Source organism: Amblyomma americanum, chromosome 6 (genome assembly GCF_052857255.1).
Source record: "Amblyomma americanum isolate KBUSLIRL-KWMA chromosome 6, ASM5285725v1, whole genome shotgun sequence".
Taxonomy (NCBI): domain Eukaryota; kingdom Metazoa; phylum Arthropoda; class Arachnida; order Ixodida; family Ixodidae; genus Amblyomma; species Amblyomma americanum.
This window is the reverse complement of record NC_135502.1, coordinates 60814502-60838000: the sequence shown is the minus strand read 5'-3', so window position 1 is coordinate 60838000 and position 23499 is coordinate 60814502. Positions and strand designations below refer to the sequence as shown.

Sequence of the window (23499 nt, the reverse complement as noted above, 5' to 3'; positions counted from 1 at the left end):
CCCGGTGGCATGATCTTAAAGCATCAGCGAAAGCAACTGCCCTGAACGTTTCCGCCGTAGACGTGCTCATGTGTCTAGACTTTTTACACACGAATAGATAATCTGCTTGTAGAAAGAAAGCACAAGGTTTCCAAACACGCCTGTCATTTACTGCTCGGAACGCGTCGCGCATTCTGAAGGAAGAGCTCTCTGGGCAGTCGCTCCTGTATCAATTATGGTCAAATAGGGTAATCCGCCCAGGTGGAGTAGATTTGGCGGAGTAGATTCATCCTAGTCCCCGGGCCAGGACGAATTTTTTTCTTTAACCACAAAGCTTCTGAGAAAGATGTGTAGCCTTCCTTTGAGGTCGTATGGCTGCGCTTGGGTGGATGCCAATGAGTAATTACTTCCTTATTACTGTATCAGTTATGTCCGGGGCAATCAGGAAACACAGAAATCGGACTGCGCAAGCTGTCTGCGCTCTCCGCAAAATATTACTGATAGAGCTGTGGGAGGCGCCAGGGGCCACCGATTTCCAAGCGCCGAACGGCGCACCTAAAAGCGACGGGTAATCACACCACTTCTATATATCAGGGATGGGGCATGCAAGAAAGGTTGGGGAGCAGGAAAATATGCGTTCTGGAGCAGCGAATGCGGGTTCTGCAGCAGCCGTGGAGCATTAATTTATCTGTTCGGAAGAGTGCGGTAAGTATTTTGGAGAAACTCAAGAGCGTGAACACAGTCAACAATTGTTAAAACATATTTGCAGGTCTCAAAACTCCAGTAGTTGTGTTTGTTGCTGTGGTCCGCAAATCACGCCGCATACGATCTCGGGAACCAACTTCAGCGCTCAAGTGCAGCAAAGCATGCTTTTCGCCATCGCTCAGTACCGCCACTGTGCTTCACGCGAGTCTGGTTGACGCATGCTGCATACACTCCCAGCTGTGAAGCTGTCTGAGGAAAAAAATCTGTTTCTGAGGCCAATGATTCCACAGCACGCCGAGTGGAGAAACATGCAGATTGGAGTCTGTGGCTTCGATTCATGACTCAGCTGTGTTTGCTCAGGGTGAGAACGTTGGAGTGTACTAATATCAATTATTTGGTTCCAAAGTGATTCGAATATTTCCGCATAATTCTAATATAAACGCTGGTGGCCTAAAGTAAAAAAGGACGTGCTTTCCATAAAACACAGCCACGGAAAGGAACGGGTGTGCTGTGCACAAAATCATAATTTATGTCCGTAAGGCCCCTACTAGAGAATAGAAAGGTTGAGGGGAACTCATAATTTAGTAGTATTAGTAGTAGTAGTAGTAGTGGGAGTGGTGGTAGTAGTAGTGGCAGTAGTAGTAGTAGTGGTGGTAGCGGTAGTGGTAGCGGTGGCGGTGATGGTGGTAGTAGTAGCAGTAGTGGCAGCGGTAATGGTAGTAGTAGAGGTAGCAGCGGCAGTGGTAGCGGTGATGGTGATAGTAGTAGTAGTGGTAGTAGTGGCGGTAGTAGTAATAGTGGTAGTAGTAGTGTTAGTAGTAGTGTTAGTAGTAGTGTTAGTAGTAGTATAGCAGTAGTAGTAGTAAACTAGTTTCGCAGGCTAAGAACCGGAATACAATTCGTAGTATATCATTACTTTGTTCAGTGAAAAAGTTCAACAATAATTTGCACATACTTGAAACCGCGAAATGCGGGACAAAAGAAGGAGGCAACGCAATCGCTGAATGACAAATGGCGGATCAGCGCTTGTCACCTTCTTTTGTCCCGTCTTCCGTGCTGTTTAAAGTATGAACCTTCACCAACAAACCCAGTTCGCCACGCTTGTGCATTAATTTGTACCTGATGATTATTATGGATTTTTATGGCGCAAGAGCATATATGGCCAAAGAGCGCCATGGCACAAGGTATTATTTGATTACTGAAAGTGGAGTCAAAGACCCGTTTTCCAAGAAAGCCCCAAAGAAGCCGAGCACCAGGCCAGGGGAAAGCTTGTAACCATTTTGTCACCGGTGAGTACCCGACGGCACTGGGGATTGAACCCCGCACCTCCCACATGCGAGGCGGATGCTCAATAACGCGGCCGCCGCTGCGGTGATAATTTGTACGTTGTGCGGCTCAGAAACATCGACATTTATCGGCTATAATAAAATGCAGCTCGAATGTTATAGCTGACGATTGTGAGGGTGAGGGTGAGTGAGGCTTGAAGAGATGAGCGCAAAGGCGAAAAAGGACGAGCAAATTTTAGGATGTGAGGGTGCGGGAGTTCAAAGAATTTATTGTTGAGGATGAGGGGAAAGGCGAAAATGAGGGCATTTGCCCCCCTCTGCCCCAGAGTACACACAACACTTTCTCGACGCGTGCACTCCACTCAGGACAGCAGCCTCTTTTCGTCTCGCATGGAAGAGGGTGAAGATCAATGACAAAACAAACGCCCCGCAACGCGTTGGCGTTGTCCAGGCCTAGTGAAAGCCGTGATCCTGCGTGAAGCGGACGGAGGAGCGAATGCGGGCCGCCTGGGATGAGCCGCAGGATTTTCTTAGCCAAGAGCAGCGTGTAAGACCAAGGGTATGCAAAAACCGGATCCCCGCTACTTGCCGTAGGCGCCAGCGGCCTCCCGTCGTTAGACGAAGGGAAGAGGACGCCTCTTTTCCTCTCGACGGGCCGTCCTGGCAGCGGCGCGTGCTCCGTGAACGTGTTTGCGACATTGTGCTTCTATGGGTGCACTCGCACGTTGGTGTCGCGGGAAGCGAGGCCGCTGACCACTTCTCCAAAGACGCGCACAGGTATGCGGTCTCGCTGACAGAAGCAGTGACTGTTTTCGACGCGGCGGGAGACATTATCCGCCGGAACCCTGCACTGCGCCTTCCAGACAGGCGCGTCGGGCCGGGAAATCCGCCTCGGCCGATTGCCTTTCAAGAGTACGACTGCTCAGCAGTGCGGATCCTGTGCTTCGCCATTGCATTGGGTGCGGGTGGAGTGCCAAGCACGGCCACCGCCTCTGAGGCGTGGGCGACGCCCGACACATGGACTGTGGCAAAACAGAGATGGTTAATCACCTCTTGTATGAGTGCCCGGCTTTCGTGCTTGAGCGTAGCACTCGGCTCCGTTGTTATAAAGGGAGCTTGGCCTCCCTGGTACTTCGGCCGGGTAGCTCTTATTCTCATAGACCTGAGACCCCAAAGAGCACCGCACCTGTGGACATTACGTTTACTTCGTCGAAGAAGTGTAGGCGTTTAGTGTGAACCGTGCTGTGCCTACCACCCCACTTAAGTGAGTGCTGTGCGTGTGAAGTGCGCTTAGCGAGTCGGTTGTGCGCGCACCCCGCGCGGGTTGGCCGTACTTTGCAAACGCATCCTGACTTCTACTTCTTCAGTGAATGCTGGAAGGATGGAAAGAGGAAGACACGGGCCTGTCTACTGGAGGGCTAGCCGCCACGTCCACTGCCAGCGTCCACTGCGAGCCCTTTAATCATCCACCCGCGCAGCACAACGAAGCTAATCTCCTCTTGGGCACAGTGGCGCGCACTGCGCAACTTTCCTTTCCAGTTTCATTGAATAATAAACAGTCACTTCTCTCCGCGTTGTTCTCCACCGCACTCCTGCACGGGGTCAAACGAGCGTAGAAGTCCCGGCGGCCCCAACGCAAACGCTGACAGTCTCGTCCGTCAGATGCAACTTCAATACGCTTCGCCCAGTTAGTCCCTTCACTCGGACAACCACAGCAGCCACACTACGCGGACAACGGCGAAGCGCTTGCATCGCTGACTGGAGAGACGCAGTGTGGCCAGCGTCGGCGCCACTAGTGGTGGTATTGGCGTGCTGTGCCCGGCGTGCGCCACTCGTCTTGACCGGTCGCCACGCTATGTGACAATCGAATAGCAGCGCATCGGTCAGTCGCTACTTGCGTGTCCTTCTTTGCAGGTCTTTGCCCAAGTGGTTGGTCGGCTGCTGCTGCTCTGCTGGCGAATTTTCCACGGAACGCAAATTACGCCGAGAAGGAGACGGGCTCCTACGTGACAAGGCACTAAGTACGGGTGTCACTCTGTACGCAGCCTGCGGGGAAGGCGAGTCTCCGAGCCAACCACACGCCGGCGTTAACTGTGTGCAATCATCGACCCGTTCAGCAGCATGTCGCAGTCTAGGGAGCTCGGACGAAATGGGCGGACGCCGACCTCTTTAGAGATTATTTATTATTTCCAAGCATAAAAGACACTGCACTACGCGCCGGAAGATTGTTGAATCCATAAGAACAATAGGTAGGAGGCTTACCGTGGCTGTCGGTCGTCGTACGAGTCACGGGCAGGGGTGATGGCCAGGGGCAGGTGAAGCGGGCTCCTAGGCGGTCAGAGGCTAGAGAGAGAGAGGCCCTTTCCGCCAAATCGGTGCATTTTATAACACCTTCCAATTGCTCTTAGGAGTGGCATTCCTTGGAAGAAAAAAACTCAGGAGGGTGCTTCGGACGATAACATTGAAGCCTAGTGATAAAAAGTAAAAAGGAGACAGTCGGTATTCTCCTTTTCCCCTGAGCCCCTGAAGTGAACGACCAGAGAGCCACCGCCGGCGTTGCGGTGGCATCCAGAAGTGGGAGGAGAAGGAGGTGTGCCCTCCTCCATTCCCAATTGAAGCGCAGTTTGCCTTGTGCAGGGTCGTGATACGTAGCGTGTCCGCTCACCTCCGCTTTCAGGGTGGGGACACCCTTTCTACCAACCCGCGCCACCGTTTCCCCCCTCGCGGCACCATGTTGGGTCCCAGCGCCGGTTGCGTACTGCGCCCTATGGTTATGCAAGGCCGGTCTCGAAGGTGTTTTCTACGTGGTTGCGTGGCGACTGCAATAATGCGGCTCAATTGGAAATTTGCACTAATAGCTGTTTCACTCGTCGCAGTAATGCTCTGGATGTTTTGAGGGTGTTTTACGCATGATTCAGTCGGTACTACTACACGGCAATCGAAAAGTTATAAGGGACTGCTGTACTTCACAGTCACTGTCTGCACTGTGAGAGAACAGAAGTCATTCGGTATTCCAGTATCAGGGTCGCCGAGTTCCGCAGAATTATGTTGAATTTGTTGTTCGAACGTAAGCGCTTTGCGCAGGGCCCCAAATTTGTCGCGTGTGCCTGAACTGCGGAGGGTGACCTGACAAATATTACTATTTTTGGGCAGTTAACACACGTTCGTCTAAGAATCATTGAGATTCCCTTTTCTTATTACTGCACCAGACGTGCAGTAGTGCACGAAATAACGGGAAATTTCTCTTCCAAATGGTCCGTCGCCGCACTGCTCTTGGGTGAACAACAGCCCACACTATAAAAGGACAGCGGCTACTACACTTTGCTGGGGACAGCGCGTACAGAAAAAAAGTGGGATTAGCAGGTGAAGTTAAACGGCTGGAAACCAAAAGAAAACTCCAATATATGCGAGGTAAGACATGCGAAACGGTTTCATTGCAGAACAGTTTGTGTGGGAGCGGGGGTATAACGCAGAAATTTAACTTTGCATCCACATAATTACTGAAATTAACAGCCATCAAAGGCGAATTCTCGCACTTGATTTCATAGCGGACGAGCAGCTGTCTGATTGGCAGCCTTTGGCGAATATGCAGCGGCAGCTGGAAATAAGTAACGCTGATTATTGAAACAGTAGTTGAAATCAATATCCGATTCAACATATCGTACTGGAGTATGAATGTAACGACTGTCCACAAGGCGCTTAGTTCCTCGGCATATCAGCTGCGAAACATGGTATACTTCAACGTAACTAGCTCCGATTCACTGTTCAAACGATCTCTGGTACCACCCTGTCTTGACCGAACACAAAATTTGCGCAATTCCACGTGGGGGCGGAAGTTTTCTCTTCGTAACGGTCCGTCAGCGCATGGAACTCAATGTTGCTGAACGGACGGAAGAGTGGGACCCGCCTTGTCGCGTTCACACGCCTACCACCGGCTGGCGACGAAGATGAGGTACGCTGTATCCCGCAGTGGTGCACTGATGCGTTAACCCTGTCAGCGCATTTTCCCACGTGTGCAGGCGAATTTGGATAACGATTGTTTACTGGCCTTCTGAGCCCATTCGCTCAGGGGAAAACTCGCAGCAGCAACAAGTGTCATCTCATGAATGCAGCAGTACGCTTCCAGCCATCCTAGCCGTTTTTTATCGGAAGAGAAGCCATGCAACAGGCCAGGGACACTTTTTCCCTTAGAACAAACTGGGCGGTTGCCAGCTATACCACTTGAAACCGAGGACAGTACTCACCGCATACGAGGCAGCTGCTGGGCCGAAATAGGTCATCGCAACAGAGATTCGGTCATTGAGCGACACTCCGCGCTCTTTTATTTATTTAATGTAATAATTGATTTTAGGGGAAAGGAAATGGCGCAGTATCTGTCTCATATCTTTGGACACCTGAACTGCGCCGTAAGGGAAGGGATAAAGGAGGGAGTGAAAGAAGAAAGGAAGAAAGAGGTGCCGCAGTGGAGGGCTCCGGAATAATTTCGACCACCTGGGGATCTTTAACGTGCACTGACATCGCACAGCACACGGGCGCCTTAGCGTTTTTCCACCATAAAAACGCAGCCGTCACGGTCGGGTTCGAGCCCGGGAACTCCGTATCAGTAGTCGAGTGCCCTAACCACTGAGCCACCGCGGAGGGTTTATTTATTTGTTTATTTATTTATTCATTCATTTATACTTTGATTACAGGAGGGCGTTAGAGAAGACAACTGTGTGACATTACATGTCAGTACAGTGAGGAAAAATAACGAAATTGCATTAAGGCCTCGTTGATGACCATTTTAATACTAGCGACTTGTGGGATGGAGACTGAAGGCAGGAAGTTGCTTCCAGTCAATGCAAGTTCTCGGAATATTCTCGCAACAAGATGGCACATGTGCATTGAGTTTGTTTGACATTGCAATCGCTGTAATTTCTGCTAATGGCTACCAGGCGCGCCTTGTAAACAGTGTAACCTCCTATGTGCTGCTTATGAGAATTTCATTGCCACGTTCAGTGCAAGCGGAAATCATCAGCACAAAACACTGGGCTGCATACCGCTGAACATCTGCGTCGACATCTTGTTTCTGATGAGCTCAAAATGCTGCCCCACTGACTGCTTATGTATAGTTGTTATCCAGCAGTGTGATGAATTGGTGCGGTGCATGTTTGAAGGACAAGGAAGTAAAAAAAAAGAAAGTTGTGCGAGTTTAACTAGTCCTCCTTCCTTACTCATTCTTTGAGTGTCGGTAGTCTTTTCAATCGATTATGCGTGTAGAAAGGGTTATAGCTTAAAGGACCATGGAAAAAATGCTTCGAATAGAAGATGTTCTCACGGTTTGCTTGCTCACATTTCATTTTTTTTCATAACGGCGCTTTATACCGGTCACTTTGTCTCGAGTGGTTCATTTATGTTCAAGACAGTAGGAAGCGCGAATTGAAGACTCTAGCAGCTGCTTGTGTTGATACAACTAGAAAATAAAGAAGCTTTACTGAGAGTTCAGATGGGCAGCCCAGACGCCCTCAGAGCATTCTGATGCAAATGCGTCATTGGAGGTGAGAAAAAATAAAGTTTCTATATAAAAAAAATCAGGAGAAAACAAGAGCGGCAAAAATATTGCTGATAATGTGTAACGAAAAATGGACGCATTGTATAATTTCCAGAAATGTTCCGAAGCTTTGAGCACCTCCCCTCTATCAGGCGTGTCGCTGAGCTTTACGCAGAAGCCTACAAGTTAGGTGTCTAGCGTATAACACGAGAAATAAATATTTTTTGATTATCCACTTTGCTGGAATGCAGTTGGCAGACACGCGCATTGCTTTGTCAACGAGCCTGTTTTTTTTTTTTCAATTATGAAAGGTGCGGTTTATTCGAATCGTTTAAGTGAAGCATTAACGCGTTTGTTTTTCAGTATGTGACGCTCGTATTGCGATAAGCCAGGCGAAGTCTCTGTTTGCAGATGTCTCCGCATGATTGTTTCTGAATAGTACTGTTGCGGCAGTACCAGTTGACTGGGCAGTAGAACGGAAGTTCAGCATCCCCAGCACCGTTGTTCTACCTGATCATCTTGTTTGCTTATGAGTGAAATGCAGCCAAGCGTCTTGTTTCTGAAGCTTCTTTCGCTGCTCCTCATTTAGCCCCGTGTAGAGAATTGAGGGTTTCGACACTTGTATCCGATATTTCCTAGGCCCCTAATTCCTCCCTCGAAGGCTTGCATTGTGCCGAATTTGTGCATCGGAAACCTTGTTCCCGTTTAGACAGCCGTATGCACGGCATTCTGTACCTCGCACTTCATACAACACCTTTTCAGACTGTAAAACCTGAAAAATAAGAGGAAAAGCGTGCTGTAGCTTGGTTCGCACCGACGCTCTCTTCCTCGCTTACCAGCGTCTTTTCTTGCGGGGTTTCAGCAATGGGCTCGCCTCAAGTTTGCCTTTTCACCCCCCCAAAAAATCAGAGGCATGTTCTCAGCCCATTATCACTTTGTCGGGCAAGGGTCAAACTATCTTCTCTCACTGAAACCACGGACAATGCATCCGAAACTCCAGGCGAGAGAGCGAGAGAGAAGGTGGTATCATGGCATCGTCCTCTTGACTCCATGAACACCGCTTAACCAACGCAACTATTAAGAGTTGTCCTCATTTATAGCGCCTTTCTTGCATGCGTCGGGAAAGGTGTTCGAAACGAGGGACAAGATTTGGAGGGGGAAGGTAGGGTTGGAGGAGTAGCGTAGGATAGCCCCTGTGTAAGGGCTGCATCAGCCCTTTGAGTTCGTGGCACGGAAAATGGAGCGCACATACATATACGTGAAGGAGAGAGAGAGATGGGCCACTTTGATAGGCACGCAAAGCTGGCCTTCCCTTTTTAATTACTGCGCCGGACAAGCTCGTTGCGTAGCCAGTCGAGGTGTGCAGAGACGCGGGTGTAGACGCCCGGGTAGAAGCTGCTGCCGCAGCTGTTTCCCGCCAAAAGGATGCCCACCAGGTAGTAGCGGTCCTCGTGCGGCAGCGGCAGCAGCAGCAGCGCGCCTCCGATGTCGCCCTGTATCGCCGCCGCACAGAGAACGATCAGCACGAGGAGGAGGAGGAGGAGGAGGAAGAGGAGGAGGAGGCGGAGAAGAGGGAGGGCAACGTCCACCGGACATCCCCCGCGGTGCGTCCCGCGAAACACTCCGGACCCAGGAGAGCGAAAGCAGGACGTGTTTTCGTCGAGCGCTAAAGCTTTTATTTTTTATTGCTTTCAGGTCCCAAGTTTTGCAACCCATACTCGACTACATGCCTGCGAAATCCACTGCGAGTAAAGGAAAGGAGAAAGCGGTGAGCTAAATTTGTGCGATTCAAAGCGAGCAGAGCGCGCACATGATGCTGTGTAATATACAGGATGATCAAAATTTAATTTTGCAGATTCATTACAATTACGAGCTGAGAGGATCGTGAAAGAAACACCTGCGCACAAGCTACGTGGTCAGCGGGACAGAAAGTGAGGTACGTCCATTAGTGGTGTGCTACTTCAAAGAGAAGCGCTGAACTTCGCCCAGTGTCCTCCAAGGAAAACAAAAAGAAAAATAGAAACAAAGAAAGCCTAGTTAAAAAAAATCAGCTAAAAATGCACCGTATCAAAACCAGGGATGACTTCGACGCATGAAACCTTGCGGTGCTTACGTCTCGCGTTCGAGCACACCTGAAGACATTGCTTGCAGTGTACCATTTCTTTCAAAGTGTGCAAGGCGGCCAAACGAGAGGCAAAACGTGTCAAGCTAAAGTTTCGGCATATTGTGCGGGTTTTAAATTCCCGACTCATAGCCGTAGTGGAGGGAGCCCAGATTAATTTCGATCTTCTGGAGTTCTGTAAAGTGCACTTACATCGCGCAGCACAAGCAGTTTCACATTTGGACTCGGTTCAAATGCGGCGGCCGCGATTCCATCTCACCATCTCATGCTCAGGAGCCGTACACATTAGCCACTGTGACACCACGGGATGTTTGGATTATTGGGGTGTAACGTCCCAAAGCAACTCAGGCTTTGAGGGACGCCGTAGTGAAGGGCTCCGGAAATTTCGACCACCTGGGGTTCTTTAACGTGCACTGACATTGCACAGTTCACGGGCCTCTAGAATTTCGCCTCCATCGAAATTCGACCGCCGCGGCCGGGATCGAACCCGCGTCTTTCGGGCCAGCAGCCGAGCGCCATAACCACTCAGCCACCGCGGAGACCACGGGATCTGTATTCTAAAGATTTCTTTACTTGAACACTATGCGAAGGTGTTCCTCAGAGCCTCGCCACTCCTCGCCCATACGGGCAAGCCATCAAGCTCGTGGCCATATGGCCAGTGCTCTCGAGTGGGCTAATGAGAGTGATTCGTGTGCTGTATTACCTGGCAGGCTTCGGTCTCGCCACGAATGTCCCCTGCGCACAGCTGCGCTTTGCTGATGACTAGGTACCGTTCGTACGCCCTCTTGCAGTCGGCATCGGTCCAGATGGGGCCCAGCGCCTCGTGCAGCACGCTGCTTCCAGCGGCACCTGCACGCGCACGGCTCTCTGGGTAAGAGCCGCGCGTTCAGCCTTTGAAATCATGCAGATGTACTGGTGCGGGGAGGGCGTACCACACGCCCCCGGGTGAAAAAGTTAGTGAAAGCGAAGCGAACTTTGCAGCAACGCTTAAGAACTATACTGATTCTAAAGACCTTAGATTTGCAAAGGAGGGTGTGCCGAGCGTCAAGCAGAAGGTACGCTGCTTTGGCCGCTGCAGAGCAAGGTAAAACGACAAAGCAGCTGCAACACCGCTTATTTCTGCTTCTAACTTAGCGCATTTCATGCAGGCTCTGAGAGGGCAGTTAAATCTACTACCGTAGTGCTTGATTGGTCGTGTAAGATATATTTTTTCTTTCTTTAATAGGAGTACATAATGCGGTGTACCTAACGGTTTAAGGCAGCTAAATATGCCTAGCCCAAGATGGTTCTGTCGTGTCTTATGCTCATTGTTACTAACCATTCATCACCACCGGCGTAGCACCAAAAGAAGCGAAGTTACAGCCTGTTAAGGTAAGCAAGACAGGGAAAGCATAGATCTCGCTGGTAACTGTGCAACACGCGTTGTAGTGCCTAGCACTCATCGGAAATTGACACCTTATAGGAGTTTGGAGCAGTTAGCTAGGAAAAAGATAATTCATGGTATTAAAGGGGGGAAGCTTATGAAGTATACCTACAAACAGTCATCATAATGATCGTCATAATTAAACAGGTTACGAAGGCCTCTCCCACTCCCCTCGTGTAAGTCCCAACTTCGCAAGCCTTATACATCTACGGAAATTTTCCAGGCTTCAGTCTTGTTTTCTGACTAGACCCCCTGCCACCAGCAGCATCATTTTTCCTCCCCTGCTATGCACTTAGTTACCCTTGCCATGACCCTAAAGTAAAGCTTGAAAATAAATCAGGGATAGCGCCTTAAGCGATGGAAAGAAAAATGATAAGGTTAAAGAGAAGAGGAAGAAACGGAGAAACGGGATTTTAGGGTAATAATTTTACTTTGACGCCACCCTAGCAAAACCGATGGTTTCTTAGGATAACATTGTGGATTCTGACGGAATGCAAGCGTAGACATGTGACAGCCGGGCTTCAGTTGGGCAGATGAGATTAAAAAATCTACGAGTATAGGGTGGCGACAGCTGGCGGAAGACAAATCAAAGTGGAGATCAGTGGTAGTCTTGCTGTTGGGTTAACCGGGCCGCTGACGGTAATGACGACAGCACACTTGGCAGTGTTCAACCCCAAACGACTACAGCCAGTGCGGAGGCGAGATTTATTTCCTGGCCTCGACAGCGAGACAGGCCATTGCATTTCGTCCTCCTTTATGCATGGCTACCCAGGAGCTAGGCCCGGAGGAGGGGCGCTTGCACCATGTACATACCGCTTCGGCCGACGCCCCAGCCAACGATGGAGCCGTACTTTTCCTCCAGGGTCTCGGATGCCAGCGGACCGAAGGGCAGACACACGGGATGCACGAAGCGGCTCCATGTGACTGCCTCGCTCAACACCAGCAGCGCAATGTTGTTGGTGTATGTGCTCTGGGCGTAGTCCGGGTGGAGCACCACGTCGGACACCTGGACGTCCACGGGCGCCGTGTGGTCGTCGGTCGAGTTCAGGTCGTGGTCACCCAACCGCACGGTCAGCATTCGGGCGGGCAGCCTGCGTGGGTGTGCAAAGTGAATAGAGTGGTTGAGCATTGTGTTACCGTACACCGCTGCCGCCATTATTCAACTGCGTATGCGCAGATGGCCCAGAAAGGGCCACAGCGCAACCGCTAACGGGGTCGTACGTAGGTGCCTACCTGTACCGAACCACGAGGGTCCACGCTGCGCATACGCAGGGTCCAGATATGGTGCCTAACCGCCACTGTGGATTAGTAGTAGTCCCCGGCGATACTGTTATCTGTATATGCGAGTGGGCCTCCGACTGTGATAAAACATTGTAGTGTCTCTCGCTAAAAGCTAGACACCAGCACGAGCGTCTGTGGAGCTGAATCAAGAATTCGTTCGCCAAAAACAATACCTAAAATAGCGCTTGTGTCTCGTCGTCGTTCGTCCTTGTGGTTTGCATGGTTTTGGCGCTAGGTTTTCTCTAATTCAAATACCTAAAATGTTGGACAATTCCGCCAAGTTAATTAAGCAGGCACAATAAAATTGGCTTTTGCTTAGATACGTATATAGAATGATATTAAAAATCCACTAAGAAATCAACATCACCATCACCTCGTCGAACGTCAATAACATTCTCATTTACCAGCACCTGAACGAAGGAGTTTTCGGTGAGAACTTACTACAGCGACAATTTTTTTGCCTCAGAGAAAGCGGTTTAGCATGCCGTGTACCGTTGCCGCATACTGCGACCATCAGTTGCCAGTACGCGTGCGGACACGGCACCGACATATCTGGTGTAGGCCAGCTAAAGGCGCACCTACGCCCTCGGAGTCATCGATGCGTCATTGGAGCCCGGCACACGCGGTACGTGTTTGGAGTGCACGCTTTGCCCAAACTTCCTAAAGTGTTCTGCGCAAGGAAAGCCGTAAAAAAATTGGAGAGCACTGCAGGCTGCTGGATTAGAGAAATGCGAAAGCGTTTGCGTTTGAACGTCAGCAACTTTTTTTGCAAGTCGTTGTCACGTGACACTTATCACGTGGCCCTTGAATGAAGTCGGGAACTTTGTTTTGCCAGTCATCGTTGTCTAACATGAGTACACTTCTCCAACACGCATTGCCGTCGTACACACCACAGCGCCTTCACTTCGTGCCCCTCTAACACGCTTGAGCCAAGAAGGAAAGACCCTTCGTGGCAGATGAGTTGCGCGCTCGCGTGGCACACATAGGGCTTGGGTTCGAATCACAATGCAGGCGAGTTCCTTTTTTCTAACGGCCATTTTCTCGTGGACATGCTCCGCCGACGCACTCTGCCGACACGCTCTGCCGGCAGGTCCTGTACACGCCACTCATGAGACAAGAAATTCTGTCGCATAAAGGAGATAAGGCGTACTCACTGTCTCCCTCCTGCGTTGCGGCTGACGCAGTTGGCCGAGGTGAGCACGTGGCGATCAGTGACGAGCGCGCCGTTGCAAATCACTCTGGGCTCCGTCTTCGTCTCCCGGTAGATGGCGGCCTGCGAGTTAAGGTGGATCTGGAAAGGGGTGATGGTCCCTAGCCTGACCTTCGGGAATGCGGTCCTGTGTATGAGGCCAGATGTTCAAGCAAGGCTGGAAATTAGGCAACGGGGAGTAGGGAGGTTAGCTTTGGGAGCACATGGCAATACACCAAATCAGGGGGTACAGGGTGATATGGGATGGGCGTCTTTCGAGAGCAGAGAGGCTAGCAGTAAGATAGCATTTGAGGAACGATTGAGAAGGATGGAGGAAAAGCGGTGGGCTAGGAAAGTTTTCAGATACCTGTATATAAAGAATGTTGACACGAAATGGAGAAAGCGAACTAGAAAATTGACAAGCAAATATCTGGACAGCAGTAAGGGGGCAAATCAGCAATTATCGGTTAAGAAAAAGGTTAAAGGAACAGAGAGAGCTTTGTGGAAAACAGGGATGCTGACGAAATCGGCACTAGAAACATACCGGACCTTTAAACAGGAAATTGTCAAAGAAAATATCTATGATAATTGTAGGGGAAGTTCTTTGTTGTTTGAGGCCAGGACTGGAGTTTTGCGGACTAAGAAGTATAGAGTCAGGTACCAGGAGATAGACACTTTGTGCATTGCGTGCGGAGAGGAGGAGGAAACGGCTGAACACTTGATACTTTTCTGTAAAGGGCTTCACCCTACAGTGGAAGGCAGCGGGGCTGACTTACCCAAGGCATTGGGGTTTAGGGATAGTGAAGGGAAAGTGGATTTTAAGAGGTTAGAAGTAACCAAGCGAAGGTTATCTGATTGGTGGCTAAAAGCAAGACAGGAGTAAAATTTCACAAGACATGGCTAGGTGGCTTGAGCCACCGCCCGATGTAAAGGGTTCAGCCGTATCCATCCATCCATCCATCCATCCATCCATCCATGGCAGGGCATAGTGCTTTACTATGGGGGGCCTAGATGTCCGCTCGCCTCCACTTTCGGGATCGGGACACTTTTTGTACCACCCTGCGCAGCCGTTTCCCCCTAACGATGTTGTGTACAACGCCCTAGTCGAGTGCTATGCATATACCTTCGTTTCTGTGCGGTTTCGTGATGACTGCAATGATGCGACTGGCCTGGAAATAGGCGGTACATGATTGTTTCGCTCGTGTCTTTGACGGTTTTTTACTTTCGAGTGCGTTTTGTGCCTGATACATTTGCTCCGAATGCACAGAAATCAAAAAGTTTTGGCGGACTGCTGTGTACCCCACTAGCTGGCTGTACTAATAAAGGACGGCGGTTATTTGGCCTGCCTGCATAGTTGTAATGTAGAGTATCAGGGTCGCTGAATTCAATATAATTATGCTGAATTTGTTGTTCGAACGTAAGAACTGTTCACATAGGGCTCCAAGTTTCTTCAGTATGCGAGCAGCGTGGAGGAAGACCTGCCAAATATAGCCATTTTTGCGTAGTTAACAACCGCTTTTCTAACATTTTGTTTGACCCCTTTGTCTTATTACTGCATCATAGGCGAATAATTGCGCGCAGCAGGCTTAATTTTTTTTCTTCCAAACGTTCCGTGACCGCACTGCTCCGAACTGCTTACCTTCTGAACTGCTTACCTTGTGCCTTGCTGCTCAACAAAATCACACGGAATGTTGAATTTCCCTCCGGCCGGTGTTGACTACTCGCAGATCCATGATACGGTGCCACGACGTCTTACTGATTCGTAGTTGCTAAGTGGCCTCAATCGAAGATAAATAAAATGAAAACGTTGATATCTTTTCTTTTCATAGCATGAAGAAAAAACCATTAAATGCCACTGACTCACAAAGGACACTCATAAAATGAGCAGCTGATATCTACTTAGTTTCAATCCCATTGTCCCCGGGAGCGAGGCTAAGCTCATAAAGGGGAGTCAGAGCAAAACAGGCCGCTTTCTTCGCTTTCGCGCAACTGTCTGCTACAGTTGCCAAGAGACCCTGGCTCGCCGCCTTACTGTCATTAAGGTATAAGTCTGAGCTAATTGGAAAACTTTGTCTGACGTTTAGCGCGCAAAAAGACATGGACGAATGAACACGACAAAAAAGCTCTCATCCCTGCTGCTGCCATCAAGAGAGGAAAAAAAAAATGTATGCTCTACGACATGCCTGCCCTAAACACGCGTGACGAATTTTACTGGCGTGACTGCATGACGCCAAACAAAGGAGTCTTTTTTTTTCCACTCAGCAGATGTTTATTTAAAAGCAGTACGATACAGTAGCAAAATAAACCACCTCTGGAGAAAAAAAAAGGCTCCTTTCGTTGGCGTGACGCAGCAACGACGTCTTTACTTGCTGGCATGCAAAAGGTATAGATACGGCGCCAAGGTATTTGTAGTGGAATGATGCTAAGTAGATCCGCGCGACCATCAGGTTCGTTGTAACTGGGCTTGACAGCAATTGGTACCTATACTGCCTTCTCTTTGCAGCTTATTACACTCACGGGCATCGTTCCCTTACTGATATAGCGTGCTACTTTTTCTTGAAGCCTTGAGAAGAAGGCGACAGATAAGCGCTTATTTTGACACAAGAGGAAAAAAAAACTACAAAAAGGGTCTGGATTTCCAATTTAAGCAATTCGCTCAGTGTTATTTGATGCTTGACTCCGTTATACAAGTCTTGATGAAGTATCTGGCAGCATGTTGCCTACAGATGCGGCTACTGTTGTGTGCAGAGTACAATAACTGCGGAATTTCGTGGAGTTAATGAAGAAACAACAGCGCCCATAGATCACGTACCATCCATGGCCACCCACCGACGTCGGCCTCGGCCAGCCATCCTTTAACCAGCGTAGACCCGATGACACCGCCTTTGCCGCAACCTGCGCACCAGTCGTTGCACGCATTGTGTGGTCAGTCACTCGCCTTTGGGCGCCAACGACTTTAGGATGTCTGCTGAGCCCAGGTTCTGAGAAATAATAGGACGTAGGACGTGCTGCAATGCTCAGTATTTTTATAAATATTATCTACCGTTTTCCCTTGGTGGCATAAAAAAACAAGCTATTACTGACATGGAATATGCTAAATTTGGCAGAAACAAGAATTTCGCTGCTTGGTGCAGCATTTTCGGAGAAAAAGTTTTAAGTTCACAACTATGTGCGCTACTTTTGACGTAATGCCGCAGACAATTAATTTTGAAACAGCCGAATGTGTGATGGCGTTAGTCCGCCTCTCATGTTCCTGAAGCAGAACACCTATTCTCGCTTACTCTAGGCCGACGCCATATAGTGACTACTTCGCCAGTAGCTGAGTTGCAAAATCCGCTCAATTGGGGCCATATCGCAATGTGAAATGCAGCTTGGAAGAGAATGAACCTCTAAATGAACGAACGCTTGCACTTTAACCTAACATCTTTAAACTTAGTGTCTTCAACTCTAGATTTCAGGTGATCATGCACATGCTTTATAGATCGGTGTAGAAATTCTGTTCGAGCTATTCCTTCAGGCACATCGAACGGGACACGGTGAGGGGAGTATCAGGTATTCCCGCCACCTCGCTGGGCCTCACTTGATGGCAGCGCGGACGGGTAGTCGACGGGGACGGGCTCAGTCAGGACTCCACCCGCGCTTGCCTGGCGGGTCACGGTATCCGTCGAGTTGGCCACCGCCTCCGGCTCAGGAGGGCAGCAGAGCTCGGCCTGCCGTCCCCGGTTGCCGCACACGAAGCGCCCTTGCTCGGTTGCCGACAGGTTGGACAATGACGTGCACTGCGACGCCAGAATGCAGTGGCCGTCCCGGCCATCGGGGGTGCGGCAGTTGCTTTCTCCCAATCCTTCGGCTTCATGCGCAAGAAAGACGGGAACACTATAATGGCACCAATCTTGCACAGCAGCGCACTACTAAAAAGCTGGAGGTGGTACTGTGGATTGCCCGGACTGGCGGCCAGAAATAAAGATTATTGAGGGTCCTGGTGCGTAACAGGACGGTCTCCGTTCAATGTGCGGACAACGGCGCCATTTTTGTGTCCAGCGAACTTTCGCATGATGTTACTACGCGTGGTGGCGTTTTTGCCCTTGCAGGCCAACACGCCGAAATACACTGCTGCCAAGTTTATAAATCTTACTGCTTGAAAATTTTGAAACTTCGTTACCTACATACCCACCCGCTTTCTATGGGCCCCAAAATGGCGTCTCGAGACCAAGCGAACAATAAATGCTTCCACCTTAAAGCGAGTAACAAGCAACGTGGCGCCCCAGGATTACTTGACAAAGACGCTCTGGAAGCAGCAGCCTCAAATTAAAATGACAGCAGCAATAGATGAAGACACGGATGGAATAGTGGGTGCATTCTGTCACAGCTCCGACAGTCACAATAAAAGGATTCACGCTTTTCGTTTTACGAGTACCGCTCACTCCAGTGTAATCCTCAGCAAAGCGCGACAACTTGCTCGATTGTCTCTGCTAGCTGGTACACTGGGCCTGGGTTTTATCCTTCTTTCCTCTTTTCCTGCTTGCTACTTCCGAAGCAGAACCGATACTAGTTGCGTGTAAACGCGGTTCACTAAAGTGAACGGCCCCCTATGTTGTGTTGTAGAACTGTAGTTACTCATGGTGATTCATAGCTCTCGCAAGGAGGTATACAACGTTTATTGAAGTCCGTACGCTTCGTGTGTCGCTTCATGCGCATTTACTGCCCGATAACCGCCGACTATGAGGGCCTGTCTGCAGTAGTTCACATAGCAGTTGGTAGCCTCGGGCACTAGCACGTTAAAACAACGCAAAGCACGCTTATAAGACGCCGTGCTAGGAAGTTTGCTTCGTACGAAGGTGTATGAAACGCGGCACTCTACTCTGTTTTAATCCTTCACAGGAAAAATATCAGTGTCACTGCCAATTTTGTTTTAATAATGAGTTTGAGGTACCACGCCGAGCTGGAAATCTCAATACCAGTGAAATATGATTCTTCCCGCACATACAAATGTTCCCGTGCGCTAGCTCAGATTGTTGAGCATGTTTGTGTGATGAATGGCAAATTAACTGTGATCGCTAATTGGATGAAGGCCTCAACTAGTTCGTAGAATATTGTAAAACTGCAGCAGAGAAGAAACGGCGATATAGGAGGAGCACACAGACGAGGACGATGCTGCACGAGCAGCTAAAATTTTGTTCAAAGAGCCACTCTCCTAGTTAAAAATATATGGAGATTTTCTTTCCTTTTCTTCACCTGCCTGCAGCAACGGGCAAGAGACTTCCTTCTTTGATAGGGTTGCAGATGCTCTTCTGGCACAATGCGCACCAGATTTTCGGATAGAGGAGGCTTCTAAAATCTCGCGATTCAGCCTGCGTGCATTTTTTTTTTCAGAACTGCACGTTATGAAGGCCTGGTAGGCTTGTGAATTTTTGGTTTTCTTAGCATTTTGTGCAGTCCATCGTCATGTTGGTGCCTGAAATTCCTTTTACTGCTGATGCGTACTCTCTTGTTCGATTTTTCACAAATTTTTCATTCTGTCCAGCGAAATGCTTTTCACTTAGGACAGGTAATCACCATAAGCAATACCTAGAACGCATTCAGGGAACCTTGTTTGGTGAGCGGTTTGGCATTTCTATATGTTCTTTTGCCCACTGACTCCCGCACACGTGCTTCTCGCTTTATCAGATTTCGCGAATATGATCCGGATGCCGTGACTATTGCCGACTTTCGTAAAGATGTTGGATTGCTCATGGACGCACGGAACAACCGAAAAATTCATTTGCGTTGCTTTTTCAGACATACCTTCTTTTTCTCTGCCACGCCTAATCTTCAGTACGAGGCTTTTTGCTGCGTTGCATTGCACCATCATCGGAAATCCCGCTTCTACAAGCTTAGCGATCTGCCGATGAAAGCTTCGGTCCATCTGATGATGGCACAAATGGCTTAGAGCGGACTGTAACGCCGCCCTTGCAATTCCTCTTTTAACCATCATGGAGAGGCCTGACTAGGATAGTTAGGAACTGCTAGTTTTCTTGTGGGCGGCAAGTCCAGCAGTATGCCATGGTAAAATTCAAGGCTATGTCCAGAAAGCGCAATGTGCCGTGGTCTGGAAACTGCACATGAATTCAAGCTCAGGGCAGCTTTTTTAAAAGTTGGCCATTGCGTCTCTTTAAGTTCTTTCGTTTTTCTAAATTTGTCGCCCTGGCCACCATTTTATGGGTCAGCAGCCGAGCACCATGGCCACCGAGCCGTCGCTCCAGGTTCCAGGTCGCATTTGTCTCCGAAGTAGTCAACAGTGTTACGAAAAACATAGCCTTACTGTGACAGCATGAACTTAGACTCTACTTCGCCGCTCAATGCTTTCCCATACTCAATATCATGAGAAGGATGTTTTGCAGCGGAGTTAAAATGGCGTAGAACATCGCTTGCCAAAGTACCTCGCTCTGGCCAATTTCTTGCCCTGCCCATAGAAACCCACTCGGAAGTTAATAGAACCCTCGTGTTGTTTCTCATACAGCGCCTGCATGAAAAATTACGAAATATTTGTCGTAACTCGGATATTTATTTAAATACCTAGCCTCCGAACACATCCCTGACGTGTATTGTCATAACTCGGACATTTCTTTAAAAGCCTAGCCTCCGAAAACATCCCTGTCGTGCATGTAGAAACAGAGGTGCTGCAAGTTTTTGTCTACTATATCGGAAATACGTATGTCAGGCTTAAAAAAATTGAGCATGATTCGCAGAGCACGGCATTTGCACAGAGGAAATCAGGTACTGCGTTAGACAGATTTACCGCGATCGGATGTGGATATTCAATTGTACACATGGGGGCTATATCTGTGCAATACACTGAGTCAGGCGCATACTTATGCACGCGGCGAGATATATCTAAGTTTGTAATTCCACGTGGAATTGGACGTTTCTTCAGTCGGAAAGAAAATTCGGGAACCTTCAGAGTGTTTCTTACTCGCATACGCAAATGCTGTCAATCACGCCACACCTTACCACGTCATGTCGCATCCAATTTTTTTGTGCCGCCTAAAGGGATACATGTGGCAGGTCGGTTGTGCCTGGTTGATGCGTGATATGCATACTAAGCCTAGTTACGTTACCAACGGCAGCCATTGTCCTTGTCAGCTCTTGTCATCTGTTTAAAGGGGTACTGATGTCAACTGTGTACTATTTTTCTTTTAGATAAAAATGATTTTTTCTTTTATTTGTGCCTATGTCGATGAGTAACGATACGCAAAATACATACGCATATTTATTGCTCGGAAATTTAAATTTTAAAGTGATATATTGCGTAACGTCATGGCAGGGAAGGATTCCCGTTTAGAAGTGAATGGTTTTGTAGCTTAGCCTTGGAGATTCGCGTAGGAAATCGGTCTTCTTGTCGTCGCAGTTCGCTCGTAAAAATAGTTGAGGGTGACGTCCCCAGCATGTCAAATTCTCAAAATTTTTTAGCTTATAAAGACTTCTTTTTCAGCTTAAGTAGCATATCAATCATTAGGACACGATAATCTAGCAATGTAAGCCGGCTTCTATTTGTAGTCCGTGTTCTTAAAAGCCATGATTATTGCTGATTCAGACAAGCTATACAACGGGACCTGTCGGGACGAGAACGCTGAACATGCTACGAAGCCTATGACGTCATTGAAGGTGATGATATTTCTACTGCTCAGGCAGTGACCTATACGGAAGAAAGCAGGGCGCGTTGCCGGCAGGCGCATCGGTCCATGCTCACCGCTGGAGTTGGTTGCACTGCCGAGCGCCGCAAGCGCCACCACCAGCAGCCAGAGCAGCATCTGCGAGAAAGCGCCCTCTTTATCTCACATGGTCAGTTTTACTGCACACGCAGATCAGCACTGATCAACAAAACACAAGGCTGAACAAATTAGAAATGCGGAAGGACGCGTGCCTACTGCTTTTACTTTTTTTCTCTGAAATTTCCTCGAGGGCTACCGCCATCCCACGTGCTCTTGAAAGTCGCGTACGTAAGCACAAATACGGATAAGCTGAAGAAGTTTCGCCTGAAGAATTTCAGACGTGTCAGGCGGCACCGCCTTGGTTTCCGCATAACGTGCCAGCGAGTCTGTCGCGACAATTATCTACTTATTGCCGGCCGATGATGCAGGGAAGGGGCTCACAAGATTCATACCGACTTGGCCAGAGCGTGTGCGATGCGGTGCAACTGATTCGAGCAAACCCGCGGGCTTGAGGGGAGGTGACCTGCGGCGCTTGCATTCACAGCAACCTCGGTCCTAGCGGCGGATGGCGGCAGCAAGTTTTGGCCAATAATGGGCTTGGCGCACTCGACCGAGGTCGCGTCTAAATCCCAAGTGACCAGAGGCGGGCTCGTCGTGAGAGGCAAAAAGGATGTCGGCGCGCAGGTCTGACGGCACGACAAGGAGGTAGGCGCGATCTCTGTGGCTCGAGTTTTTCTTCAACAGGATTCCATTGCGCATGCTGTTGCGTAAGTAATAAATTCAGTTTATAGTTTGCGCTCTGTCATCTTCTGCTCTTTCCTATGTACGTCTTGTCGTGTGCGCAACGCCATCCCAAGAAAGGAGTAAAGGTTCTGGGAAAACTCTCGGGGTGTCGCAGCAGTGCCGCACTCCAAATGGTCAATGAGAGATCGTAAGTTCATGTCACCTGGCTGCCATACCATTTCGCCGAAATCACTAACTATTCCAAGGAAACGACTGTCGTCCTCCATGCTGTCATCAGTTAGGTAGACCTCTTCGCGAGAGAGCGTGTCGTCATCTTCGTGCTTGCGTCCAGATTTATACGCAAAGGCGTAATCAAATGCCATCAGGTGGAAGCTCCACCTTGCTAGACGGCCTGACGGGTCTCGTATATTGGCCAGCCAGCACAAGGAATTGTGGTCTGTCACGAATTTGAAATGGTGGCTGTTGAGGTAAGGTCCAAATTTCATCGCGGCCCACACAATGGCGAGGCACTCCTTGTCGGAGGTAGAGTAGTTCATTTCGACGCGAGAGTATGTATACTGAGCAGACAAGGGAAGGTAAACGAGGGGCTCGTTATGACAAACATGAAGGAAACCAGCAGTCTATGAAAGCAAGGATCATACAGGATGTTTTTATTTCTTTCTTGAATATGTGGTGTTCATAAATGGGAGTTTAATAGGGTAATTGTTTAAGGAAAATTGGTTAGAAAGCACTAGAAAAAACAACCAGATGCCACTGGTAGGATCCGAACCCATGACTTGGTGGAGCACCGGATTCGAAATTCAGAGGTCGGGGGTTCGGATCCCATCGGCGGTGAAGCAAGAGCGCGCCTCCAGATATGAGCCGGAGGTGCCACTCCCTCAGCCAAGGGTGAATAATAATAATAATAATTGGTTTTTGGTGGAAAGGAAATGGCGCAGTATCTGTCTCATATATCGTTGGACACCTGAACCGCGCCGTAAGGGAAGGGATAAAGGAGGGAGTGAAAGAAGAGAGGAACAAATAGGTCCGTAGTGGAGGACTCCGGAATAATTTCGACCACCTGGGGATCTTTAACGTGCACCGACATCGCACAGCACACGGGCGCCTTAGCGTTTTTCCTCCATAAAAACGCAGCCGCCGCGGTCGGGTTCGAACCCGGGAACTCCGGATCAGTAGTCGAGCGCCCTAACCACTGAGCCACCGCGGCGGGGCAAGGCCAAGGGTGTGCAAAAACCGGATTCCCGCCACTTCTTGTCGGCGCGAGCCGCCTCCTGTCGTCAGACGAAGAAAATAGAGCGCCTCACCTCTCGACGGAACGCCCTGGAAGCTGCGCGAGCTCCATGAACGTGGCTGTGACACTGTGCGTCTGTGAGTGCCCGAGCTCGTTGGTATCGCTGAAAACGGCGCCGCTCACAGCTTTTCCAGACACCGACGTCGCGCTGGGAAATCCGCCTCGGCCGGTTGCATTTAAAGATTTCGACCTCTCAGAGCGCATCCTATTGCTTCGCCTTCGCATCGGGCGCATGCGCACGGCCAATAGCCACCACCG

The 23499-nt window shown here is 49.4% G+C and overlaps 1 protein-coding gene across 1 annotated transcript; it reads right to left on the bottom strand.

Moving 5' to 3' along the window:
* Positions 1-8388: 8388 nt before the first annotated feature.
* Positions 8389-21965, bottom strand: LOC144095300 (venom protease-like). Its single transcript, XM_077629078.1, has 8 exons — positions 21813-21965; positions 21245-21305; positions 17096-17365; positions 16328-16410; positions 13481-13599; positions 11859-12136; positions 10326-10489; positions 8389-8993 (listed from the first exon to the last, which is right to left on the bottom strand). Exons 1-8 carry the CDS (start codon positions 21963-21965, stop codon positions 8817-8819), a joined length of 1305 nt encoding a protein of 434 aa, XP_077485204.1. The 3' UTR covers positions 8389-8816.
* Between the last annotated feature and the right edge of the window lie 1534 nt (positions 21966-23499).